At 44.2% G+C, this 22392-nt stretch overlaps 1 protein-coding gene across 1 annotated transcript in view; it reads right to left on the bottom strand.

Moving 5' to 3' along the window:
• TAF3 (TATA-box binding protein associated factor 3) overlaps nucleotides 1-22392 on the bottom strand; it is a 184074-nt gene that overhangs the window by 19250 nt on the left and 142432 nt on the right. Inside the window, exon 4 of the mRNA XM_047065867.1 lies at nucleotides 17542-17624. Within this exon, the coding sequence (XP_046921823.1) occupies nucleotides 17542-17624 (83 nt within the window). The remainder of the gene's footprint in view (nucleotides 1-17541; nucleotides 17625-22392) is intronic.

Below are 22392 nucleotides of genomic sequence, written 5' to 3'. Positions count from 1 at the left end.
AATCTAAGCGATCAGATCAGAGTCTCGGCACTGGCTCCCCCCGCTGCCTACAACGCTCCCAGGTTCCCTCGCAATGGCTTCCTTATTTACCTTTCAAAGCGAACAGCCATTTTTTATTTTTATTTATTTACTTTTTTAAGTAAGCTCCAGGCCCAGTGCAGAGGCCAACGCCGAGCCCAGTGCGGGGCTTGAACTTACGACCCTGAGATCAGGAGTCCCACGCTTCACTGACGAGCCACCCAGGCGCCCCTGAACAGCCATTTTTAAGTGTCACAAAATAAAGCCATACGTAAAAGCTACTGTAATCACCTTCAGGAATTTAACAGAAACTTCTTGGACAGGGAAATTCTTCAGTGTCTAGAAGAAAAGCCACTTGGACAAAAAAAAAGTAAAATAAATCAAAGGTTCCTTAAGCCACAGCTTGCTTTTCTTCTTTGGATTTAAAATTCTAATCAATCTCAGAAATACCACGCACCTCTGGAAACAGCATACAAAACAAATTCCCACGTTGTATTTTACACGAAGTCCCTACACCCCACACAAAAAGACCGCTGATTATGTAACATTATAACATGACTGCAAAACTGCAGAGGCGGGTCACAGTGGTTTCACAAGACATCACGGTTTTCCTCTCTTTTTCTCATTTTGGAAGTCCTACAAATGCTACGCCCGCTACGCGATGCAGCGGTCGGCCTCCCAGGCCCCCGCCCCCTGGGCCTCCAGCCCCTGTGCGTCCCCTCCCAGGCCGGGCAGGCCGCCCGTGTAGGGCTGACACGGTCCCGTGGGAACGCCCCTGAAGCTTCCGGTCTGCTGTCTCTTGGATCCCTTGCTCCGGGGGAGTCGGCCGCTAGGTCAGGAGGGCCTCCGGATGAGGCCCACGTGACCAGCGATGGAAGCTTCCTCCCGCCCAGTGCGACTCCCCCAGCAGGTGCTCCAGCCCCGGGCCGGGCCTTCCCAGGACCACAGCCCCAGGACGGCAGCCGCACGCCAGACCTGAGTCCGAAACCACCCAAATTCCCGACCCGCAGGAGACCGGGAAGTGAGAAATGTTTACTGCTTTAAGTTGCTAAGTTTTAGGGTCACTGGGCATGTGTAAATACGAGGCATGCTGCGTATTTACTTCATCTCATTTAGGCAGGTAAACAGATACTCAGACTTCAGGAGAAATCATACTTTAGAGTATCAGTGCCTAAAATGCCAAATTGTGAAACAGCCCCTTCCATATTTTACATTTGATCAAAAGGAACAAATACCCAAAGACAATTATGAGAAGCAGTTTTATGTGGATTCTTCAAATCAATCATTACTCCTTATTCTTCTTGATCCTCACAGCTCAACTTTTAGCATTCATATAATTAACACAACTGTAAATGGATTTAATTCCTCAAGCTCATGGCTTGCCTCTTGAATATTTACATCATCTCATAAAACGGCTATTTTATCTTGTCATAGCCCAAGAACGTATCAAGTAGGAAACATTTTATCTTTTAATTCAGCCATGACCTATTTGAAAAATGAAACAGATCGCATGAAGTAATTAGAGGAAAATATAGCCATTGTCGAATCTTCATTTCCAAAGGAGATACCCAAATGATTATTCTTTCACTGTCAAATGTTCAAAATCTGTAAAGTACCCTAAACGGGCATTAATATTTGGATAAACAATAACGCATATTTTCGCATATTTACAAAAAGATACAGTAGAAGGATAGTTTTTAAAAAGTGAGGCCAAAAATGGTCACGATTTCCAGGGAAAGGAATAGGAAGCGTAGAGGCAGAGAGAGGCATGAAAGGAAGACCTCTCCGAATAGATTTTATTATAGCTTCACCTTTGGTGTCAGGTAACTTTTTCACATGTCGAGGAGACTGAGTTTGTAAAATTGGAGAGACAAGTTGGAAATAAATGGAAATAAAGGAACCTTACTGTATATCCTGTTGGTGATACAACCCCACAGAAGGACGATAATTTCAGGTGACTTTAGGAGGACAGCATTTTGGTCACACGTCCATAGGGAATTTATTTCCAGAACGCACAGAGTGAAAAAAAAAACCCGTAATCTTTCCCTTGAGTCAGCAGTCCTATTGATAGTGGTAACAGTGGTATTGTTACAAGGAAGATTTCTAATGTAAAGGAAAAGACGCAGGAAAAAATTCCAAGAAATAACAGTAATGTTAAGTCTCCACCGGAAATGACCTTGTCAACTTCCAATGTGTCTCCGCCGTGAGGGCGTCCAAGAGAAGCACGGACGTCCCAGCAGCAACGAGTGCCTCTAGTACCAGACCGTGGTTCCTAAAAACCATTTCCCACAAAAAGGAACCAGCGTGTTCCTTGAAGAAATACCTGGCTTCAGGTCTGCGGCAGGAAATACGTAAGATGGACAGGGAACATTCTGTGTCAGAAAGTGAGGAAACTCTCACGGATCAATGGGATTGTATTAAATTCTGGAAGACGCCATGAAGAAGCTCCCATCAGCGATGCCGATAAAAAGAATGAGGGGCGGGAGGAGAGAGAGAGAGGGAGAGAGGGAGGAAGAGGGCGAGAGGGAGAGGCAGAGAAATGGAGCACTTTCCAAAACCAATGAACGGTCACCACGGGAGGTTCACTATGGTGTGGACTCCACCAAGCCCTTGCACACTAAAGCTTGGCGAGTCAAAAGAAAGGATTAAGCATTTATCCTGCCTTTCCTATATGAGCGATACTTCAGAGTAACCAAAATGCCCTAGCTGATAAAGCAAAATTCATCTCTATTGAAGGATCTCAGCTCATAAATGTGAAAAGAATGACTGAGTTAAAAAACAACTCTACCATGTCACAGCTCCTAATGACGCGACTGATCAGCATCAATGGCGTCACGACAGCCAGACACGTGCCTGCTGGCGGCCGTCAGAACCACAGAGCAGTGAAGTGTCCTGTCCCACAAAGGTTGAACTTGAATCTAATCAAATCTTCCGCGCTCGAAGTCTTTGCGTTAAATGCCTGTTACAGGGCTCCAAGGGAGTAAGCAGAGAAATCTAGAAAGTGAGACATTCTTACTGAACGAATTATCTGCTTTCTTCAACAGCTGAACTGTGTGGCAAAACGGAGAGAGGGTGGGACCTCTAGATTAAAAGGTACTGAGTACGGTGTGGATCCTGTCATAATATATCTTTGAGACAAAGGGAGACACCTGACTATGGACCGGGTATTAAAGAACTAGAAAAGCTGCACATACTTGACGTATGATAATGGCACTGTGATTATACAAGAAAATAACCCGATTTTTATTTCTTATTTTTAAATTTTATTGGAGAGAGAGAGAGAGAGAGAGAGAGAGAGAGCACGCACACAAGCTGGGAAGAGGGCAGAGGGGAGAGAGAGAGACTTTCAAGTGGCTCAACGCCCAGCACAGAGCCCCGGGGCCCAATCCCACCACCCTGGGACCGTGACCTAAGCCGGAATCAAGAGTGGGCGTCTCAGCCGACTGAGCCACCCAGGTGCCCCAACCCTATTTCTAGAGCAGCATGTTAAAGTACGTGGCGGTAAAGTGACATTGCGCCTGGATCTGCTCGGAAATGCCTTAGGTAGAAAGAAAGAAAGAAGAAAAGGATTATTAGATCAAGCAAGTGCGGCACAATTTTGGTAACTGTTAAACCTATCAGGTGATGGGGATATGAAAGTTTATCATTTTCTTCTTTTCTGTTTGAAAATGTTCATAAAGGGGCACCAGGATGGCTCAGTTGGTTAAGTGACTGACTCTTGATCTCAGCTCAGGTCATGATATCACAGTTCGTGAGTTCGAGTCTTGCATGGCCGGGCTCTGCACTGACTGTGTGGAGCCTGCTTGGGATTCTCTCTCTCTGCCCCTCCCTTGCTCTCTCTCTCTCTCTCTTTCAAAATAAATAAAACTTTATTTAAAAAAAAAACAAAAAAAATAAAAGAAAATGTTCATAATAAAAACTTTTTTTAAAATTTTTATTAAAAAAATTTTTTTTAATGTTTATTTTTGAGAGAGAGAGAGTGAGACAGAGTGTGAGAGGGGGAGGGGCAGAGAGAGGGAGACACAGAATCTGAAGCAGGCTCCCGGCTCTGAGCTGTCAGCACAGAGCCCGACGCGGGGCTTGAACTCACAGACCGCGAGATCGTGACCTGAGCCGAAGTCAGATGCTCAACCGACTGAGCCAACCAGGTGGCCCTCACAATAAAAACTTTTAAACAAATGTTGGCAATACACATTTTATCCAGAATGATTTAGGTTCATAAAACACAATAAAGCTAGGGCACGAATGCACTCCTGTATCAACAGAATCATTAAAATTTCTTAGGGTAAAATGAGCTTTGGTTATTTGCCTTAATGCATCTTTGCTTTTATTTTTCCTTTCACATTTCTCCATTTCCAAATTTTACTTGCCCTCTGGGGCTCTATTCAAATTCTACTCTCTCCCGAGGCATTTCTAACTCTTCCTAGCTGGAAGTAATCACCCTGAACTTCTGTATAATTTTAGATGTACCTCCTGTAGCCTGTTCCACGTTCTACTTTCAATTATGATTATTTCTGTCGACGTTCCTGAGAGGAGAACCGAAATCTGGTTCCAATTTGCCACTTGCACAAGGGTTATCTCCTCTGACAGTACAGTTGTACTATGTATATAATCAAAATTAATATTTATTGAATGCAGATCAAGTTTTTAAAAATGTAAACCTATGACGGTGTTCTCTCGAAAAATAAATTTTCTGGAGCCAGAACTTCTAAAAGATGTTATGATTGCAGAAAGCCCTCTGCTTCTCTCCAGCAAATAAGAGGGGGCCTTTAGTAAGGACTAGCAAAGCCAAATGCTATCCAACACAGGGAGACTTTACTTTTAATATCTTTCTCTGAGCCTGAAGTCTACAGGGGAGGGTGCTTAGTTACTCAGAAAAAGTTGCTTTCAGAGGAAAATATGCTAGAGTTGCAATTTAACCATAAAAGATAAAAACATTCATTCATTCATTCATTCATTTTAGGATTAAAGAACATCTAAGTTATTTGAAAACATTAAAAGCAATAAGCCGGTATTCAGTGAACTTGAAAAATGAACAAGATTGTGATTAAGATTTGTATCTCACTGGAGTGTTATAAAATTCAGTTATTACTGCAGTCATGCTTGGAAAAATCCAACACCACTTCTTTAAAAGATATTAAAATTTGATAATAGCTGCTGTGTCGTCACTCCAAATCACCATGCTTCCCATAAATTCTTACCCTCCTCGGTAAACGGCCTGGAAAATACTTACAGATATACATACATATATGTATTTTCACCTCTATGGGCTAAAGTAAGTAAGTGAAATATAGATATACACATATATTGTGGGCTAATATAACTTTCTGAAAGTTATAGGCTATGCATTTTCATTTACATAGTATGATATGTATCCTACTCCTGACACTTACATATGCATATATCATTTTCACTTGTGTATACAGAGTATAATATGTACCCTACTCTGGACAGCTGCAGTATTATTCTCCTCTTAGACTGTCTGATCTTAGATCTTCGATAATAAAGATGATCTTCCAAAATGAGAGTGAAGAGGGTTTTAACAATTTGTTTGGCAAAGAACATGTCCGATTGTTAAGCTGTAAAGTACGAGATAAGATAAAAAGATGTTTTCCCATATGCCAAAGAAATAGACTAGTTATGATGAACACTGATAAAATACTTAATGAGCAGGGCGCCTGGGTGGCTCGGTCAGTTAAGCGTCCAGCTCTTGATTTCTGCTCAGGTCATGATCTCAAGTTCGTGGGTTTGAGCCCCACATCGGGCTCCATGCTGACAGCACAGAGTCTGCTTGGGATTCTCTCTCTCTCTGTCCCTCCCCCCCCTCTCAAAATAAATAAATAAATTTAAAAAATATATAATGAGCAATCACTTGGTTGCTTTAATGTTTAAAGGATTTTTATGAAAAAGAAGGTTCATTAAAAAAGAAAAAAGTCCGGGGCGCCTGGGTGGCTCAGTGGGTTGAGTGTCTGACTTCGGCTCAGGTCACGATCTCGCAGTCCGTGAGTTCGAGCCCCACATCGGGCTCTGTGCTGACTGCTCAGAGCCTGGAGCCTGTTTCAGATTCTGTGTCTCCCTCTCTCTCTGCCCCTCCCCTGCTCATGCTCTGTCTCTCTCTCTCTCTGTCAAAAATAAATAAGCATAAAAAAAGAAAAAAGTCCAAGGGAGTTTAAAGCAGTAAGTAAATAAAGTAAAATCTAATAAGATGATGTTTATAAAATTTTCTCTGAGGCTGAAAGGGCTTTTGCAATTATTCCACTGACTGTAGAGTCACACTCAAAATTAAGATCATTCTAATAGAAAGACAGATAAAGAATAAAAAAGAAAAAAAGGAAGAAAAAGAAAAGATAAGGTCATGCAGCTCCTACCTACTTACCAGCCTAAATAAAGAATTTAGTTGTGAGTTTGCGAGGCCCCTTCAGATTTTGGTCCTCTGGTCTCCTCAAAGTTCTTTCTAGTATCCTGTCACATCAAGAATAGCCTGGAAGGGTGAGAAAAGTTACGAACCTTGGCCTGAAGGATACGTCAAGAAAGAACAGAAGTCAGTCTGATACACATATAAAATAACGTTTCTGCTACCCCAGAGTTTCTTAGAACTTCAGAACCATCAGATCTGACCAATTCCTCTGCCATAGTTATTTCATTCTTGTTACCGGTGGTGGGAACTTCAAGGGGCAGGAGCTTTTGGCTGATAATTTGGCATTATAATCTCTTAAAAATCTTGCGTTCATATTTTCTGACCAAGCGATATTTGAATATACAAAGGTCTAGATATGAGGATGCTGTTTATTTGTTGTAGCAAAATCTGGAATAACTGAAATGGCCAAAAAAGAGGGAGGGCCAACTTGAAAAACTGGATGTGTAAGACCATCCTACTTTTTTTGTTCTTAAAGTTTATTTATTTTGAGAGAGAGCAAGAGAGAGAAAGCGTGAACGGGGGAGGAGCAGAGAGGGGGGGAGAGAGAGAGAGAGAGAGAGAGAGAGAGAGACAGAGAGAGACAGAGAGAGAGAGAGAGAGAATCACAAGCAGGCTCCGTGCTATCAGTGTCGAGGCCAATGTGGGGCTTGACCCCATGAACTGTGAGATCAGGACCTGAGCAGAAATCAAGAGTCAGACGCTTCACGGACTGAGCCAGCCAGGCGCCCCATATTTAGTTTTGAAAAAACTGCTGAAATATCCACCGAAGAGCCGGTGAGGAGTATTTGGGGAAGGATGGGTCTAGGGGAGCATTCGCTTCCTAAGCTACATGGTTTTAGACGGTTTATCTTAAAAAGCAAAAAAACCCAAACACTCTAGCCATGTGTTATTTTCATAATCAGAAAACAAGATTTAAGAAACAAAGTCAAGTACTTCCATAGCCAGTAGCACTTGTTCAAAATGTTCTGAAAAGTTCTTTTTGCTTTTTATACTTGGTTTTATCTAAAGGATGCAAAAGACTATGTAACACCTATGTGAAAAGTATTTTTCTCTAACCCAAATGTCCGGTCAGCTTATTAAAAAGCAAAAACATATAAGTAACATTTATTAAAGACCTATTATATCCTGATCAGGGTTTTTACACGTTTTGTTGCCCAGATATCCTTATTTACTCCTTGTTTGTTAAAATCCTAACTATATGTGGCATAGAGAGTCACAGATGGACAACCAGGGTACCCTGGAAGAAAAAGAACTCTAATAATTTCATTTTCAAATGGATGGGTGTCCTTTTTTATCTATGCAGAGGATATACAGGGTTGTACAGCTGTCATTATAAAGATAATGCAGGTCTTAAAAAGATCCACATTTCCCTTTCTCACAGACTATACAGAGTGACTGACTTTATATTATTTAAAAACAAATTTGGAAATTGTGGTCACTCCACCTGTGAGACCTTCCAATTCCTTGAAGCAACTTATTTCCAGCATCTTCTTATAATTCAAATTACCTGTAACATCACATAGAACACCAAGAGCGACAGTTAGGAAGGAAAAGCAATCTTTGACAAAAGACTTCTGTACCAAACGCACTTGTTTTCTTCTCTTCCTGTAGGGCTAAGAGTAAGCTCCCGCAACTATACTCGAAGAAGAAAGTAAAATAAAATAGAAGACAAACCTTTCTGTTGCTCCTTTAGCTCCTCTTAAGTTTGTTTGTTTCTTACTTAACCAAAACACAGTTGCTCCCGATGTGAAAGCAATTCTGGAAAAGCAACTCCATTAAATTCTATTTGGCCACCGCTCCACATCTATGAAATTCTGCTCGGAGCAAAAATCAGCTCCATGGTTGAAGAGTCAAGAGCCTGTCTGAATCCTTGAACGTATCTCAACAAATCTTCGGTTTCAGTCACCTATGCCTCCTACTCTTTGGTAGTGGAGATAAAAGGTGGACGGGGGGCACCTGGGTGGCTAGTGGTGAACTGTCTGATACCCGATTTTGGCTCAGGTCATGATCCCAGGGGCAGGGGATCGGGCCCTGCGTCCGCCTCTGCGCTGAGCACAGAGCCTGCTTAAGGTTCTCTTTCCCTCTCCCTCCGCCCCTCTCCCCTGCTCTCTCTCTCTCTCTTAAAAAAAAAAAAAGGGTGAATGGGGCACACACACCAATATCCAAGAGACTCATGGTGTAGGGAAGAGGACAGCCACAAACAGACAGATATAGAAAGCATACCGAGTGAACAACACAGAGGGAAACAGCGTATTCCGGGAACTTGGGAGAGGGATGCCAGCTGGGAGTAGCGATGGGGAGGTAGGCTGTGACCACATCTTCTAATAACAAATGAGAGAGAGAGAGCGAGAGAGAGAGCAAGAGAGAACGTGAGAGTGTGTGCGCAGGGGAGGGGCAGGGAGAGACAGAGAGAGAGTCCCAAGCAGACTCTGTGCTGTCAGCACAGAGCCCAACGTGGGGCTTGATCTCACGACTATGAGATCGTGACCTGAGCTGAAATCAAGAGTTGGGCGCTCGACTGACTGAGCCACCCAGGCACCCCCACAAATGACAATTTCTAAGAGGTGAACACGAACACGCGTCTGACGGAGAGGCAGGGGTCAGAAGGCACACGACGCAGAAGGTTCCACCGGAGAAAAGAAAGATGAAAAATATCCGGCTCCGTATGGGAAATGGCAAGCAGTCTGGTAATGCTGGATGGAACGAGCCAGCCTCCAAACGCTCCCAAGGGTTCTAGGTAGATGGCTCTGGAGCGAGCGGGCAGGGACAGCAGTCCCGGGTGGCAGCAGGGACAGAGGAGAGGGAACGCAGCTGGGAAATGTTAGGAACAAAACTGGCAGGGCCTGGGGATCGGCTGGCTGGTGGCTTGGGGGGGGGGGGGCTATGAGGCAGGGAGGGGGACTCACTCCTCTCTGGGTTTCATGCTTCTGTGCCTGGCTGGTAACGCTGGGGCTTCCTGCGTTGTGAGGACAGAGCTCGGAACTCTCAGGTGGAAGAGGGTATGTGCTGGGCAGGTGACAAGCTAAACCTTCAAAAATAATCAGCTTCTCTTTCTGGGAAGCAAATCTCTCTCCGTACCTCATGGCTTTGTTTCCCAGCTAAAGGTATCTGTGCTCGGAGCCAGTTACGGACGCCCGTGTATAAGGGCACAGACACTGCCTCCATCTGGGGCGGCTGGCCCCTCGCGTCCACAAGGAGACCCAGATGTACAGGTGCCGCCCACAATGTGTAAGAGCCCAAGTGAGGATCGAGGAGACTTCTTAGGACAGAGTCTTTCTCTTTCCCTAAGTTTTGTTCAAAACAGCCGTTCCAGAGCTTTATGGAGACGCTCAGGGCTTAGTTTGCAAGATGCCCGGGCTGGTAGCACAACAAACAGAATCTCCCGTTGTTTCCCGTAGTCACACAGCCTTCGCCTCCTTCCAAGTTACCCTAGAAAACGGGGGCTCTGGTCTCACCCTTGACAGATACAGGAACAGAAGAAGAACCAGGCTGGAGGAAATAACGGTGTGTTCAAGTCTGGCACTGCTATGTTTCCGGTGCCCCTGCGCATTCAGTCAGAACTTGGCAGTGGGTCACCGAGAAGCCTAGTCGGCAACAGGGGGAGAAATCGCAGCTGGAAAAGCATCACTGCACCTGAGACCTAAGGAGTGACTGGGGCAGTCTGGGGAGAAGAACAAAGTAAGGCGGGCCAGGGGCAGGGGTGGGGCGGGGGGAAAGAAGGAAGTCTAAGACAGACAGACAGAACTACAGAGAATGTGTGGGATCAAGAACGACAAAAGAAGAGAAAGTTTCAGAAAGGGCCTGGGGGAAGCAGCAGGGTCCACAGTAGCAGGAAGGATGGATGTTCCGGGGGCTGCGGCTAATGATCTTGGTGAGAAGCTCCAGGAAAGTTCCCAGAGCAGAAACCAGATGCGGTGGGTTTGGGACCGAGGAACCCAGAGGAAGTACACACAAGGAGGGTCCGACCAAGACAGGAAGTCAGGTAGAGGGGAGCCGCCATACGGGTTAGCAGGTTTAGATGGAGCCTCTCAGACCAGAGACAGGAGAAGAAGGGAGGAGGGGGAGATGCGGAGCAGGGGGGACGGTGAGGGGAAGGCACTTGTGGGGAGGGGCAGAGGCAGGAGAGGTGGGAACGAAGGCAGGCCCGGAAGGAGAAGCTCCTAGAACTGAGGAGGGATGCCGCACCCCATGGGGCCCGGCACACAAGCCGTGAGGAGCCCAAACGGTCACTCCGGACAGGGTGGCACGGCCACTCGTCCCCACACGGTGGCACATCCTTCAACCCACGACTCTGGCTACCACAGTTTTTTCAAGCTGCAATATTCTAAATCACAGAAGTCCTGCCGTGACATGATTATCCATCTCATAAACGTCAGAGGCAGGTGGGAGGATAGAGAAGAAGAAGCGTTCCACCAGGCCTCTCAAGTCTTTAGGTGAATACTTGCCCCATAAAATGACAGGAGAGAGTAGAACGCAAACAATTTAAATGTTCCATGTTGTTGTCGGTGACAGTAAGAGAGCCTAAGTGTCTCCATCAGTAGGTGCGGATTCGTTACAAACACGAGAAGTGTGAGTAGTTTGATCTGTAGGGAAAATTATAGCCAGATAGTATCCAAGAGGTTACCATGATAGAGCTAAATTGTCTCTGCCTGTCACAGGTTAAAAGAACATTTAAATTCTGGAAGTTCACATCAGCTTTTTCTAGATAACAAATCTTAAGTACCTTCCTATATTCACTCAATTAGTGATTCTGGGCCTTGATAACACTGCAGAGAGAAACTTTCCAACTATCATTCAAATCATATCTAAAAAGGTGGTCATAAATATTTTAAAACCTAAGTGAACTAATAAGACCTAGGCCCATTAAGGATAAGATCTTTTACAACAAATTAAATAAAACAATTTATTGAAGTCTGGACTCAAGATAAGCTAGATTTACTAGCTGACCTTTTATTCATTTAAAGAACGAAATTAGCTCTAATTGCATTAGAATGGAATCCAGTAAATTTCCCCGAGTCTTCTAATGTGGCATCCATGCACGGATGGCTGTAATTGTTTACAAGTAAGATGGAAATGCTTTGATTATAATCTTTCCACTTGTTTTACTGTGTAGTAAAAGCATTTCCCCAAACCTGAAGTCAGTTTTTCGGACAGCGTGCTGTGTTTCTCCTTACATGCACTGCATGTTTGGTGTTAAATGAACAAATGACAACGTGCCAGGGGAGGAAATTAAACTCGGAGATTTCATCATAATTTTAGGTCCGCGACGACGAGAGAGGAAGAGACGGAGGCCGCGGACTTCTTGTCTGGAAAAGTCAGAAAAGGGCCGCAGACCTGAGTGCAGGAAAAAACTGGACTCTGGCCTGCTTCCCCTCGGAATTACAGCTAGGACACGTGGGTCAGGGTCTGCTGAGTTTCTAAGTACAGTCAGGGAGCAAGAGTCACGTGTGACCCACAACTTGTGCCCCAGTTGTTCAGCTCCTTAGGGAACTTCATGTGTAACGTCAACATTTTTCACTAGCATGAAAAATAAGTCATTGGCCATAAATTTTGAAATACCGTTATTCTTAAGATTTTTTTTTTGGGGGGGGGGTCAGTGCTCCCGTTCCTTGGCTTCTCTTATAGGCAAACCACCTCGGAAATGTTGCCGTTCCAGTGGCAAGCTAACCAGGGCAATCTTGTGTCAATCTCTTTCTTTTTCTTTCTTTTTTTAAATCAAAAGCAGACAGTTTTATTGGAAAGAAAGTAAATTAAAAATAGAAAAGCAAAAAAGCCCTCCGAGTCTGACAGGATGATGATCTGAAATGTCCCTTGAACTTGAACTTGACTTCTAAAGGATCTTTTTTTTTTTTTTTAAACCGACAAGCTTCTTCTCTCTGCCACCTCCGCATGCTCTCGTCAAAACGTGAACTAACGCTGCCTTGTCCTAAATAAAAGATGCCAATTATTTCTGCCTGCCCCTCGTCCCCCCTTCCTTCTGGGACCCCCGCCCCGAGGCCCTCATGAGAACTGGTAACGGGAGCGAGCGGGAGGGGGAGGTGGGAGGCACCAAGGCTGCTGAGCCCCGAGAACCTGGCCAGCCTCGGGTGACTTGGGGCTACGTCCGTCACCATCCAGTGGCAAGACGGAGTACAGGAGAGCGAGCAGAGTCCTAATGATACTTTTGGGACCCTGGAGACCGCCTCACCTAAAGCCAAATAAACCCCTTTTACTTTGTCCCTTTAAGCTCATTGGGGTTTCTGTCACTTGGCACTACAAGTCTTGATCAACACAAAACGAAGATACAGGGGCGCCTGGGTGGCGCAGTCGGTTAAGCGTCCGACTTCGGCTCAGGTCACGATCTCGTGGTCCGTGAGTTCGAGCCCCGCGTCGGGCTCTGGGCTGATGGCTCGGAGCCTGGAGCCTGTTTCCGATTCTGTGTCTCCCTCTCTCTCTGCCCCTCCCCCGTTCATGCTCTGTCTCTCTCTGTCCCAAAAGTAAATAAATAAAAAAGGCAGTGACTAGCTTTAAAAAAAAAAAAACAAAAAAATGAAGATACAAGCGTTTCAACCAGAGACCTGAGGATTCTTTCCAGAGTCTTCTTCACGGAGTGTGCTATCAGGCTATACCTTTGGATCAGAGCTTGTCGCAAGAAACAGTGGGACAGAAACTGTCTTTGTGTCTACGGTAAAGGCTGCCGCGGAAGGCACTGTTTTCTCCCCTGGATCGGCATGGGAATAACGTTTCAAGTTTGGTGCCTTGAAGAGCTTTGTCTCTCTTGAGAAACTGAGAGGTATCTTCTTCCTTTTTAAAAACGCTATTTCACTTCTTGCCCTGATTGCTAGGCAGCATAGTTATATCTGACACGCAATCATTTGCTTCTTTTTCCTCTCCTTGGGATTAGTTTCCTATTTCTATTGTCTAGTAATTTTCTTGTTCTCTTTGAGTTAACGTTCTCGAAGGGACAGTGTCAGTTTGTTTAGACTGGGAAAAAAGTTATATATGAATAACAAATAAACAACGTTTCACATAAAGAGGGAAAGGCAGAGAGTAGGATAAAAACCATCTGCTGTGATTTCTCTAAAGAACTCATCACGAGAGCCCACTATACACGTTTCACCCTGCCAAATGTCTTTCAGCTAAATCTGGCTACATTTTGAAATATAAAATGCTTATTTTCCTTTTTTTAAGGGACTTTTTAAAAAAGACTTCATGTATTTGTTTTGAGAGAGAGAGAGCACAAGCAGGGGAGGGGCAGAGAGAGGGGGAGACAGAATCCAGCAGGTTCTGCACCGTCAGTGCAGAGCCCAACACGGGACTTGAACCCACCAACTGTGACCTTGTGGCCTAAGCTGAAACCAAGAATCAGATACTTAACTGAGCCACCCAGGTGCCACAAAATGCTTATTTTCTTTGAAAATATTTTAGTAAAAACATTTTTTTAAAATGTGTATTTATTTTTGAGAGAGACAGAGAGACAGAGATAGAGCATGAGCAGGGGAGGGGCAGAGAGCGAGGGAGACACAGAATCCAAAGCAGGCGCCAGGCTCCGAACTATCAGCCCAGGGCCCGACGCGGGGCTCGAACCCACGAACCGAACGGCGAGATCACGACCTGAGGCGAAGGTGGATGCTTAACCCACTGAGCGCCCCCAGCCACCCCTAAGATCACCCTTTCAATGAGAAGCTCCTTTAACGGCGCCTTGAGCCCCACACTTAAACTGAGAAGAGCTGTAGGTCCCGTTTGGCCCTGGCCTTCGGACCGTCTCGTCCAACGGTCCCTGCCCCCGACCTGCCCCAGCACCGTGCTCTGCCGTTCCCTTCCGAGAGATGGGCGAACGAACGAGCGCCGTAAGCTAGCTCGCTCTTCCTCACCTGCTCAGAATAAACGAACTCGGTGAGCGGGAAGACTGGGAGGACAGATGACACGGCCCGTCCCCAAGTGCAAGTGTGACCTCGCGATCCTCATCAACACAGTCCGGGCGGCCGTGCCTGGGGAAGCGCGCACCTGCTCGACCGCGAGGCGGGCCTGGGCCTGGGCCGTCTTCGTATGTGCCTCACGGTGCCGCGTCTCCCGGCCACTCTGCTCACCAGCCTCACCGTGCGGACACCGGGGTCTCACGGTTAGTGTTCCGCTGCCACCTCCGTTCCTGACTGAGGGCAACGCTGCGTGCCCCTCACCGGGGGGCGTGTTAAAGGCAAGCGCAGTCCCTGCAAAGTCACCCTGAACGTCCACGCTCTCTGGCGGAGGTCCTGGACTTCCCGTAGGTTCTTTAGAATACAGGCTCCAGGCACGTTACAGAAAGGAAAAAACAAGGGACCGCGGTCTTGCCTCGAGGAACAACAACAGAGGACGGAGGAAATAATCTAACCTCAAAGTACTTTCCCAGATCAAGGGCAGAAGACCTTCCTCACTTAGGAAACTTTAGAAACTAAATGTTGTCTTCAAGATCTTCCACTGAGAGGGTATAATTTGAGCCCTGTAAAGCTTTTCCCTTTGCCCATAATTTCAAAAGGTTCTATCCTCTGCCTGTTCCTCGGCAACAAACAGCCCCTTCCCCTGGACTATTTAAACCCCCCTTTCCGCATCCTACTCTGCTCGTTAACTTCACTTCAAAAGTGCGCTAGAGCCCCAGGTGCGCACAAACTGAGTAAAGGCACATTTGTACGAATCGACGTCCTCTCTTCCATTATTGCCGTGGAATAAGCCACGTACCCTTATGCTACAACAATAAGAGATCACTTTTAATTTCATACAATTTTCATGTGTCATAAAATACTCCTAAGTTTTTCGAAGCTTTCTTGGCTTGTGCGCCACACGAGAACTGGTTTGGTTCATGGGCCACAGTGGGCTGATCCTTGATTTGGATTAAAAAAAAAAAAAAGAAAGAAAAAGGCTCTTTACTGATTAAGATACATTTTACATAAAATCCTATTACTAGTGACACGGGCCTCTTTTTCTCTTATTTTAAAATGTAATCTATTTCACTTAATTTATTCCTTTGTTCATTATAAGCACTTCCTTGTGCCTGACTCTGGCCAAATGATTAAGTTTTCATATAACACGGGGGTTATTTACCTAAATATCTGAAGGTCCGCATATTATATAATGTCATACTGTCATGGGCAATTTGTCTGGAATGTTTGAGTATTACAATTTCCCTAATACTGGACAATCTGTTCCAGGGTAACAGGATCTATTTTTCATATTTCACAATATCTTAAGTGTATGAGTGGTTTATTGAGAGGAGAAAAATAGTCAACAGAATGAATGAAAGATGCTCAAGGGTGGATGAAATGAATATTATTATCAAAGTCTTTTTACAAACCTTAAAGGGACTGAGCAAGCCGAACTCTTGTGGAAGTAAAGATTAAGTCACGGTGAGTTACTGAGAAAATAGTAATAAATGTGAACTAGTAAGAGAAGAGTATTTGTTGAATGATAAACAAGAATATCTTGCCCATAGAGGAATGAGCCCAAATATAGAATTTTTACAACGATGGTATCAGTAGCTACTTTGGTTGGGCCTCCTTGCTCATCAATCAGCCTTCTGTCCTCCACTGGTTGAGGGAGGAGGGCATTATTCAAATTTTTGTAGGTAACATAGACAGCATGGGGTATAAGAGTATCTGGTTTAAAAAAAGGACTGAATCCACAGTATTTTTGTGATACTGTCTGAACTCGTCAGTAACACTACCACCCACTGTCTAGGTTCCTACTGATGAAACCAAAAAGGGTGGAAATTATGCGGATAATTAAGGTAAGAAAAGGATGAACTATTTTCTTCCTTCAATCTTCAAAAGAACATACACTTTCCTAGAAGATCACATTTGCCTCTATACTTCCGTTCATAATAATGATATTGGACTTTTTCAGTGAATTACATTTGGAATCAGCAGACGCAGCAGCATAAAACACACACAAACTTTTAAGAAAGAATGAACCACTGAGAACACAAAGCATATTTTCTGTTGCCTACTCTAACTACTATATAAGTTCATGGCTCCTACTCTTATTATTATGGCTAAAATCTGAATGACAATTAAATGCCCTGTAAGCCTATTTTCTACACAATATTTGATTGTTTGCAATTTAAACTAATCCATTTTCAGGCTTACTGGTAAAAAAAATAAGGTTGTAAACTAGTACTTATAGCTGATGGAATTCATTTAAACGATATACAGAATGATTTTTAGAAAAAGAATAGTTTTTACCACAATTTACAAAAATAGACCGATGTTTTATCACCTTATTAAAATCACGTAAGAGTGTTGTAGACCTTAATTCATATCTTTTTTAAATTTTTTTTTTCAACGTTTATTTATTCTTTGGGACAGAGAGAGACAGAGCATGAACGGGGGAGGGGCAGAGAGAGAGGGAGACACAGAATCGGAAACATGCTCCAGGCTCTGAGCCATCAGCCCAGAGCCCGACGCGGGGCTCGAACTCCCGGACCGCGAGATCGTGACCTGGCTGAAGTCGGACGCTTAACCGACTGCGCCACCCAGGCGCCCCGACCTTAATTCATATCTTAAAAATGAATTAAAAAAAAAAAAACAGCCAACTAAATTTACTTTAAAGAAGGGTGAGCTGATAGGATGATTCTGTGAAAATTAAGACCAACAGTGATCATGGGGTTTACATTTCCAGTTCTCTCTTAAACAAACAAACAAACAAACAAACAAGCAGATAGTTAAGACTACACCAAACCTTTGGGTGGCAGTATCTTTGTTTTTAGGTACAGAATAAAACCATGAGAATCTCCGTTCTTTGTCACGGTGATTAAGAATGACTCGAGAAGAGGGATACGACAGTGAGTGCATCCAGTATATCGTTTCTCCCTTTTCAGATAACCAGGACCTTCAGAATTACGCAGACCCCACGTCATGTCTTCCGAAAAGGGAAAAAGAACAAGAAGGGATCCTGGATGTCAAAGAAAGCAATAAGCATTTACTCTGAGGAAGAAACCAATACAACTTGGAAAATGAAGAATTCTCAAAATAAAGCTTGACCCTCCACGTTCACACCTGGAAAAGGTGAGAGTTCTAAGCCCACCAGGAAGGAGCAGAGACGGGCAAGTTCGATTCCCTTCGCTCTAACGGACAACGGACAACGAGTATACTTACATCTTGTCTTGGCCAGCGCCAACTCTCAGCGTCAGCCGGGGGATGACCGGACTGGGGGCGGGAAGCACCGGTTCCACTTTTATCTGTTGGAGTTATTACAGGGGAGTTAAATGCATTTTCAGCGAAAGACCTCCCACCTCTTCTCCTCCTGCCTCATTTCCATAAACCTCCTAGGCCAGTTTAAGCCTCAAATGTGGCTACCATGCCAGACGCAAGGTTACTCTGGGCGAATTTTGCTTTTGCTTCTCAACGACTGAAGGCTCTCTGGCATCATGAGAAATTCCCCAAACTTGACTCACTTTACCTAAGCGTGGGAGTTCTTTCTTTCTTCCTGGTCAGGCTTAATTTCTTGCATTTTATTGTTAGAGTTTTTAGACATTTGGCAAACACTTACATCATTGCCGGACTTCATGTAAATAGAAAAAAAAATGCAATGATATCTCCACAATAGGATAAAACGCATCTATTTATGGAACTTGCAAAACAAGAAACTCATCTTAAGTCTGCGTTATCATATAAGAAAACGGAAACACCAAGTGTACTTGCTCCGTTTTTTTGGCTGGTGGCCAACAGATCCGAAATACTGTAAAAGAAGAAACGTACACTAGGATTTGTAGTGAAGGCAAGGACCGATGGCTAAGTTGAAGATCTTCACAAATACTGGAGCTAAGAGAAAGGGGATCAAGTCTGATTATACAGGGGTTCCTCACGATTGGTGGTCTCAAGGGGCCATGGTAGAGTATTTTGGATGAGCAGGCTGAACAGAAGCCCCGTCGTTCAAGTTACCATCTATACTCTGAGTTTTTCAACAAGTGTTTTGTTGGCATTTTTGGTTGGGACAGTTCTTTGGGGAACGAAAGTGTCCAGGAACTGCCAGATGTTTGACATCCCTGGTCGTGGGGTACGGAAGGATGCAACACTACACTGCAAACCACTGAAGGGGAATGAATATATAACATAATGCTCGATATATATCTCGTTAATCTGTTGCACATCGATCAAAGTTACTATGTTGTCATGTGTTTTTACCTATCCCCCCTTTTTTTTAAATCCATCGTCACATCAAGATCCATGATTTCAGCCATTCTCTCTCTCTCTTTTTAAATAATGATTTATTTTGAGAGAGAGAGAGAGAGAGAGGTCACACGTGGAGGGGAGGGGCAGAGAGAGGAGAGAGAGAATCTCAAGCAGGCTCTGTGCTGTCAATGCAGAGCCCGATGTGGGGCTCAGTCTCAAACTGTGAGATCATGACCTGAACTGAAATCCAGAGTTGGATGCTTCACCGACTGAGCCCCTCTCGACCACTGTCTTGAACAGTGTGCGGGATGTGGGAGGCACTCCAAGACTGAGTTTACAAGTGCAAGCACTCTGAACTCCCTGCCCCTTGGGTACTTCACCATTTGCCCAGGATCAATCTAAAATCATCCTCAAGGGCACGGAGTAATTTCAAAGAAAAATGTAAAGATCATGTAAACTTGTACCATCAGAAACTGCAATTCCATCTGTGCCTTTAATGCTATCTGTGTGTCTGGATGACCAGCTAAGTTAGGTCAAGGGCAGAGACCGTGTCTGTTGTGTTTATCGCTACTTCATAGTGCCCATCACAGGCACTGGCATATAAGTGCACAGGAGATACACTGAAAGAATTTATCTGAAGCAATGACGTCACACCCTTACCTCTTCCGAGCCGAGACCTATCCCGTGATTTCCTTTCCTCCTCTGCCCCTCAAACTCCATAGGAAAACCCACTGAGGCCACCAGGCAGGACTTCTTGAGCCCATAACCTACAAACTTCTCTGCACCCACAACCGCACTCGTCCGTGTCCTCCAGTCTTTTAAGGAAACTTCCTTCTCACCTAGGCATCCTCAACTCTGCAGTTCCGTTATTTCCTTCTAGCTTTTAAGTGTGCTCCCCGCGATCTTAAAAATCCTGCCTGCCCTTCAGCATCTCGCTGACAAGCTCTCCTATTTTCCAGCCTCACTTTATTGTCTTTGCCTTCACTTACTCATTCCTCGACCCACTCCAATCCGCTTTCTGTCCCAGCCAGGCCACTAAAGCCACGCTCCCCAGACACCAATCATTTCCTGATGTCCTGGTATGTTCTCTACTGTGGGTCTTACCACACCTCTTCCTTCTCCTCTACGATGTCCTGACCTTACTTGGCCCCCTCGCCACTCCTCACTTTCTTCACTGAGCTCGTCCACGCCCATGGTTTCGATCGTAGGTTTCACATACATCATGCCTTCAAAACCTCCCTCTCTAGACTAGTGCCACTGGCACCTATGACCGAAACAGAATATTACCCGAGCATTTTCAGCTAAATATCCTGTATATCTCATCTCACCACCTGGAAACTTAAACTTACCAACTTCCCTATACAAACCTGCGCCTCCAAATGGTCTCACTTTTGGCAAATGTCTCCTCCATTTGCCAGTGCTTTGGCTGGTATGTCCAATGGTTTTCCTTAAGGCCTTAGGGGACCAAGGGTCACTGGGGTGTGGTCAAAGCAAGACCCATGGGTAACTAGCTAGGGTTTGCATCCACTCCCCCCTCGCCCCCCCACTCCTTCATAACAAAGAGTGCCTTATGTAACCAAATCTGAAAAACACTAGTTTGGTGTATTTTGTAAACTATTACGATTTCTCTATTTTCCTTACCTTTCTGTAGTATCTGTGGAAGAACAGACAAATATATCCAAACCGAACATTTTAAACCACTTACTATTTGTCAGGCATTGTGGATGGATATTTTTCAGATGTTCCCATACGGGTTTTTTAACCAACACGTAGGGTAGGCATTACCGTTTCTGTTTTACAGGGAAACTGGATCATATAGGAAGCAACCATTTTTCCTTTTCCTTTTTCTCTTCTAAGGTCACACAAACAGCAAAACTGGGATTGGATTCGGTTTTGTTTCAGAGAATGGAAAACTGCATAAAGTTGCTCTATTTCTTCAAGCCTTCAGGGCCATATGGTCATAAGTGATGAGTAAGATTCCACATTCCTTTGACCCACAACGCTGTTAATCACGTACTTAATCTTTTCTTAAGCTTGATTTAAACATAAAGCTGCTCTACCTTGAAAAAAAATCTTTATTATTATTATGCTTCTTCACACTGTAATTTGGTGGACTCCTGTTACCATGCTACACAATAATTATAACTCACACTTGCGTAGCACGAAGTGTGTTCCATATTCGGGATCCGATTGGCTCTTCAAACTCTGCACGGTGGGTGTGGAAGGTATTGTCACCCTCGAGCACGGGGGACTAGAAGGATTAAGTGGTTTGCCCAGAGTTTACAAAGTTAGTAAATACACTATCTACAGGTAGGCCTCCTGACACAGGTAGGCTCTCCCATGCTGCCCCTTGACTCTCTGCCTCCCATTTGGAGTCCTTTTTGCTGGGAATACTGATGTCTTACATGGAGGCAGCTACTCACTTTCTCTGTAAATGTCTTTTATGATGAATGACATATATTTGTGAGATGGCTAGCGTTGGTTGTAAAATATTTTTTCTCTACAGAAGGCTAACTAGTTTACATGGAAATTGTGGTTGACGTTGGCCTCGACTCCATTCCACTCAACTGGCTGGGTTTTTGATGCTGTCTTAAGTAACTCGTCAGAGTAAAAGAATCAAGACATGGTTTGCTTATGACCTACTGTTGTAAAAAGTTAAATGGCACAACATGCAAAAACAAAATGAGCAAACAGAAACAGATACATTTTGTGAGTCCAATTAAAAGCGGTAGATACGTGCTCCGAAGACGAGATAGTTCGTAAACTTGTGGAATTAATGAATGATTCAGAACACGTTACCTTAGTTCCAAATTTTACCTGTAATTGATGATGTGGTGAGCACATCATCCAGGGACACCTTTGGGAGTTAAAGCGGGGGCTGTTATTTGCTCCCCAAAAAGTGTGTAAACTGGTACTGTCTCGGGCAAACCAGGACACCTAGTAATCCTACCCTACGAATACTTAAAACCTTAATTTCATTCTTATTCTTAAAGAAGCTGAACTTCAACATTTAACTTAAAGATAACATTCAAGCAAGTACAGAAAAAGATTAATGAGGATGCTAATAATACATGGGGAGATATGATGCATACGGGAAATACAATTTCTACATTAAAATGTCATGCCAGACTTCGGTTTACATTAACTTTACCCAAGAAGCTCACCAAAATAAAAACAAAGACACCTCCTGCGTTCACAAAGTAATTTCTCGCGTGGGCTTTCCCAGAAATCAATAAACTCAATGACAATTATCTCGATTCCTTAAACCGCACGCCTCATGCCATCTTCCAGGGGCGCCAAGCCAAAACCTGGGGACGACGTGAGCGTCTAAGGGTTAAAATAAAAGCAGTGCACTTGAGAGTGAGCGGAGAATTGGGGCGCGCAGAGCATTTACAGTGGATTACTAAGCTTCCCAATCCACCAAAGAGCAAAGTCCAGTAATAGAAGACTCCTTTGTAGCTAACTAAAAATACATTGTCAGTGGATTTGTCCAGTTTTATGTATAAGCAATACTGCTTTCACCTGAACTAATACTAGTAGTCATATAAGCCCCTTATTGCCATGTGCTGCATTTTTTTTGCTAATCTTCAAGGATTTAGCTTCTTTGCCACATACCTCGGGGCACCAACTGATAAAGCTCTAACTCTCCATTTTTCCAGGACACCAGCAGTGCGGCCTTGCAAAAAATGAAAATCGCTCAAGAGATTTAAAGGGGAAATTTATTTTTAAAATCCTGACTTGAAGCAAAGAGGTGGATTTTTAAAAAGCTTATCTATAAAGAATCAGTTTAAATTTAAATTCTATCTTGGAACTCTTTCATGCATTCCAGCTTTA

This window comes from Lynx rufus, unplaced genomic scaffold (genome assembly GCF_022079265.1).
Source record: "Lynx rufus isolate CCGP_SWC_20201006 ecotype Redwood Valley unplaced genomic scaffold, mLynRuf1.p SCAF_7, whole genome shotgun sequence".
NCBI classification, from domain to species: domain Eukaryota; kingdom Metazoa; phylum Chordata; class Mammalia; order Carnivora; family Felidae; genus Lynx; species Lynx rufus.
Note: the sequence above shows the minus strand (reverse complement) of the source record. Positions and strands in the feature narration are given on the sequence as shown.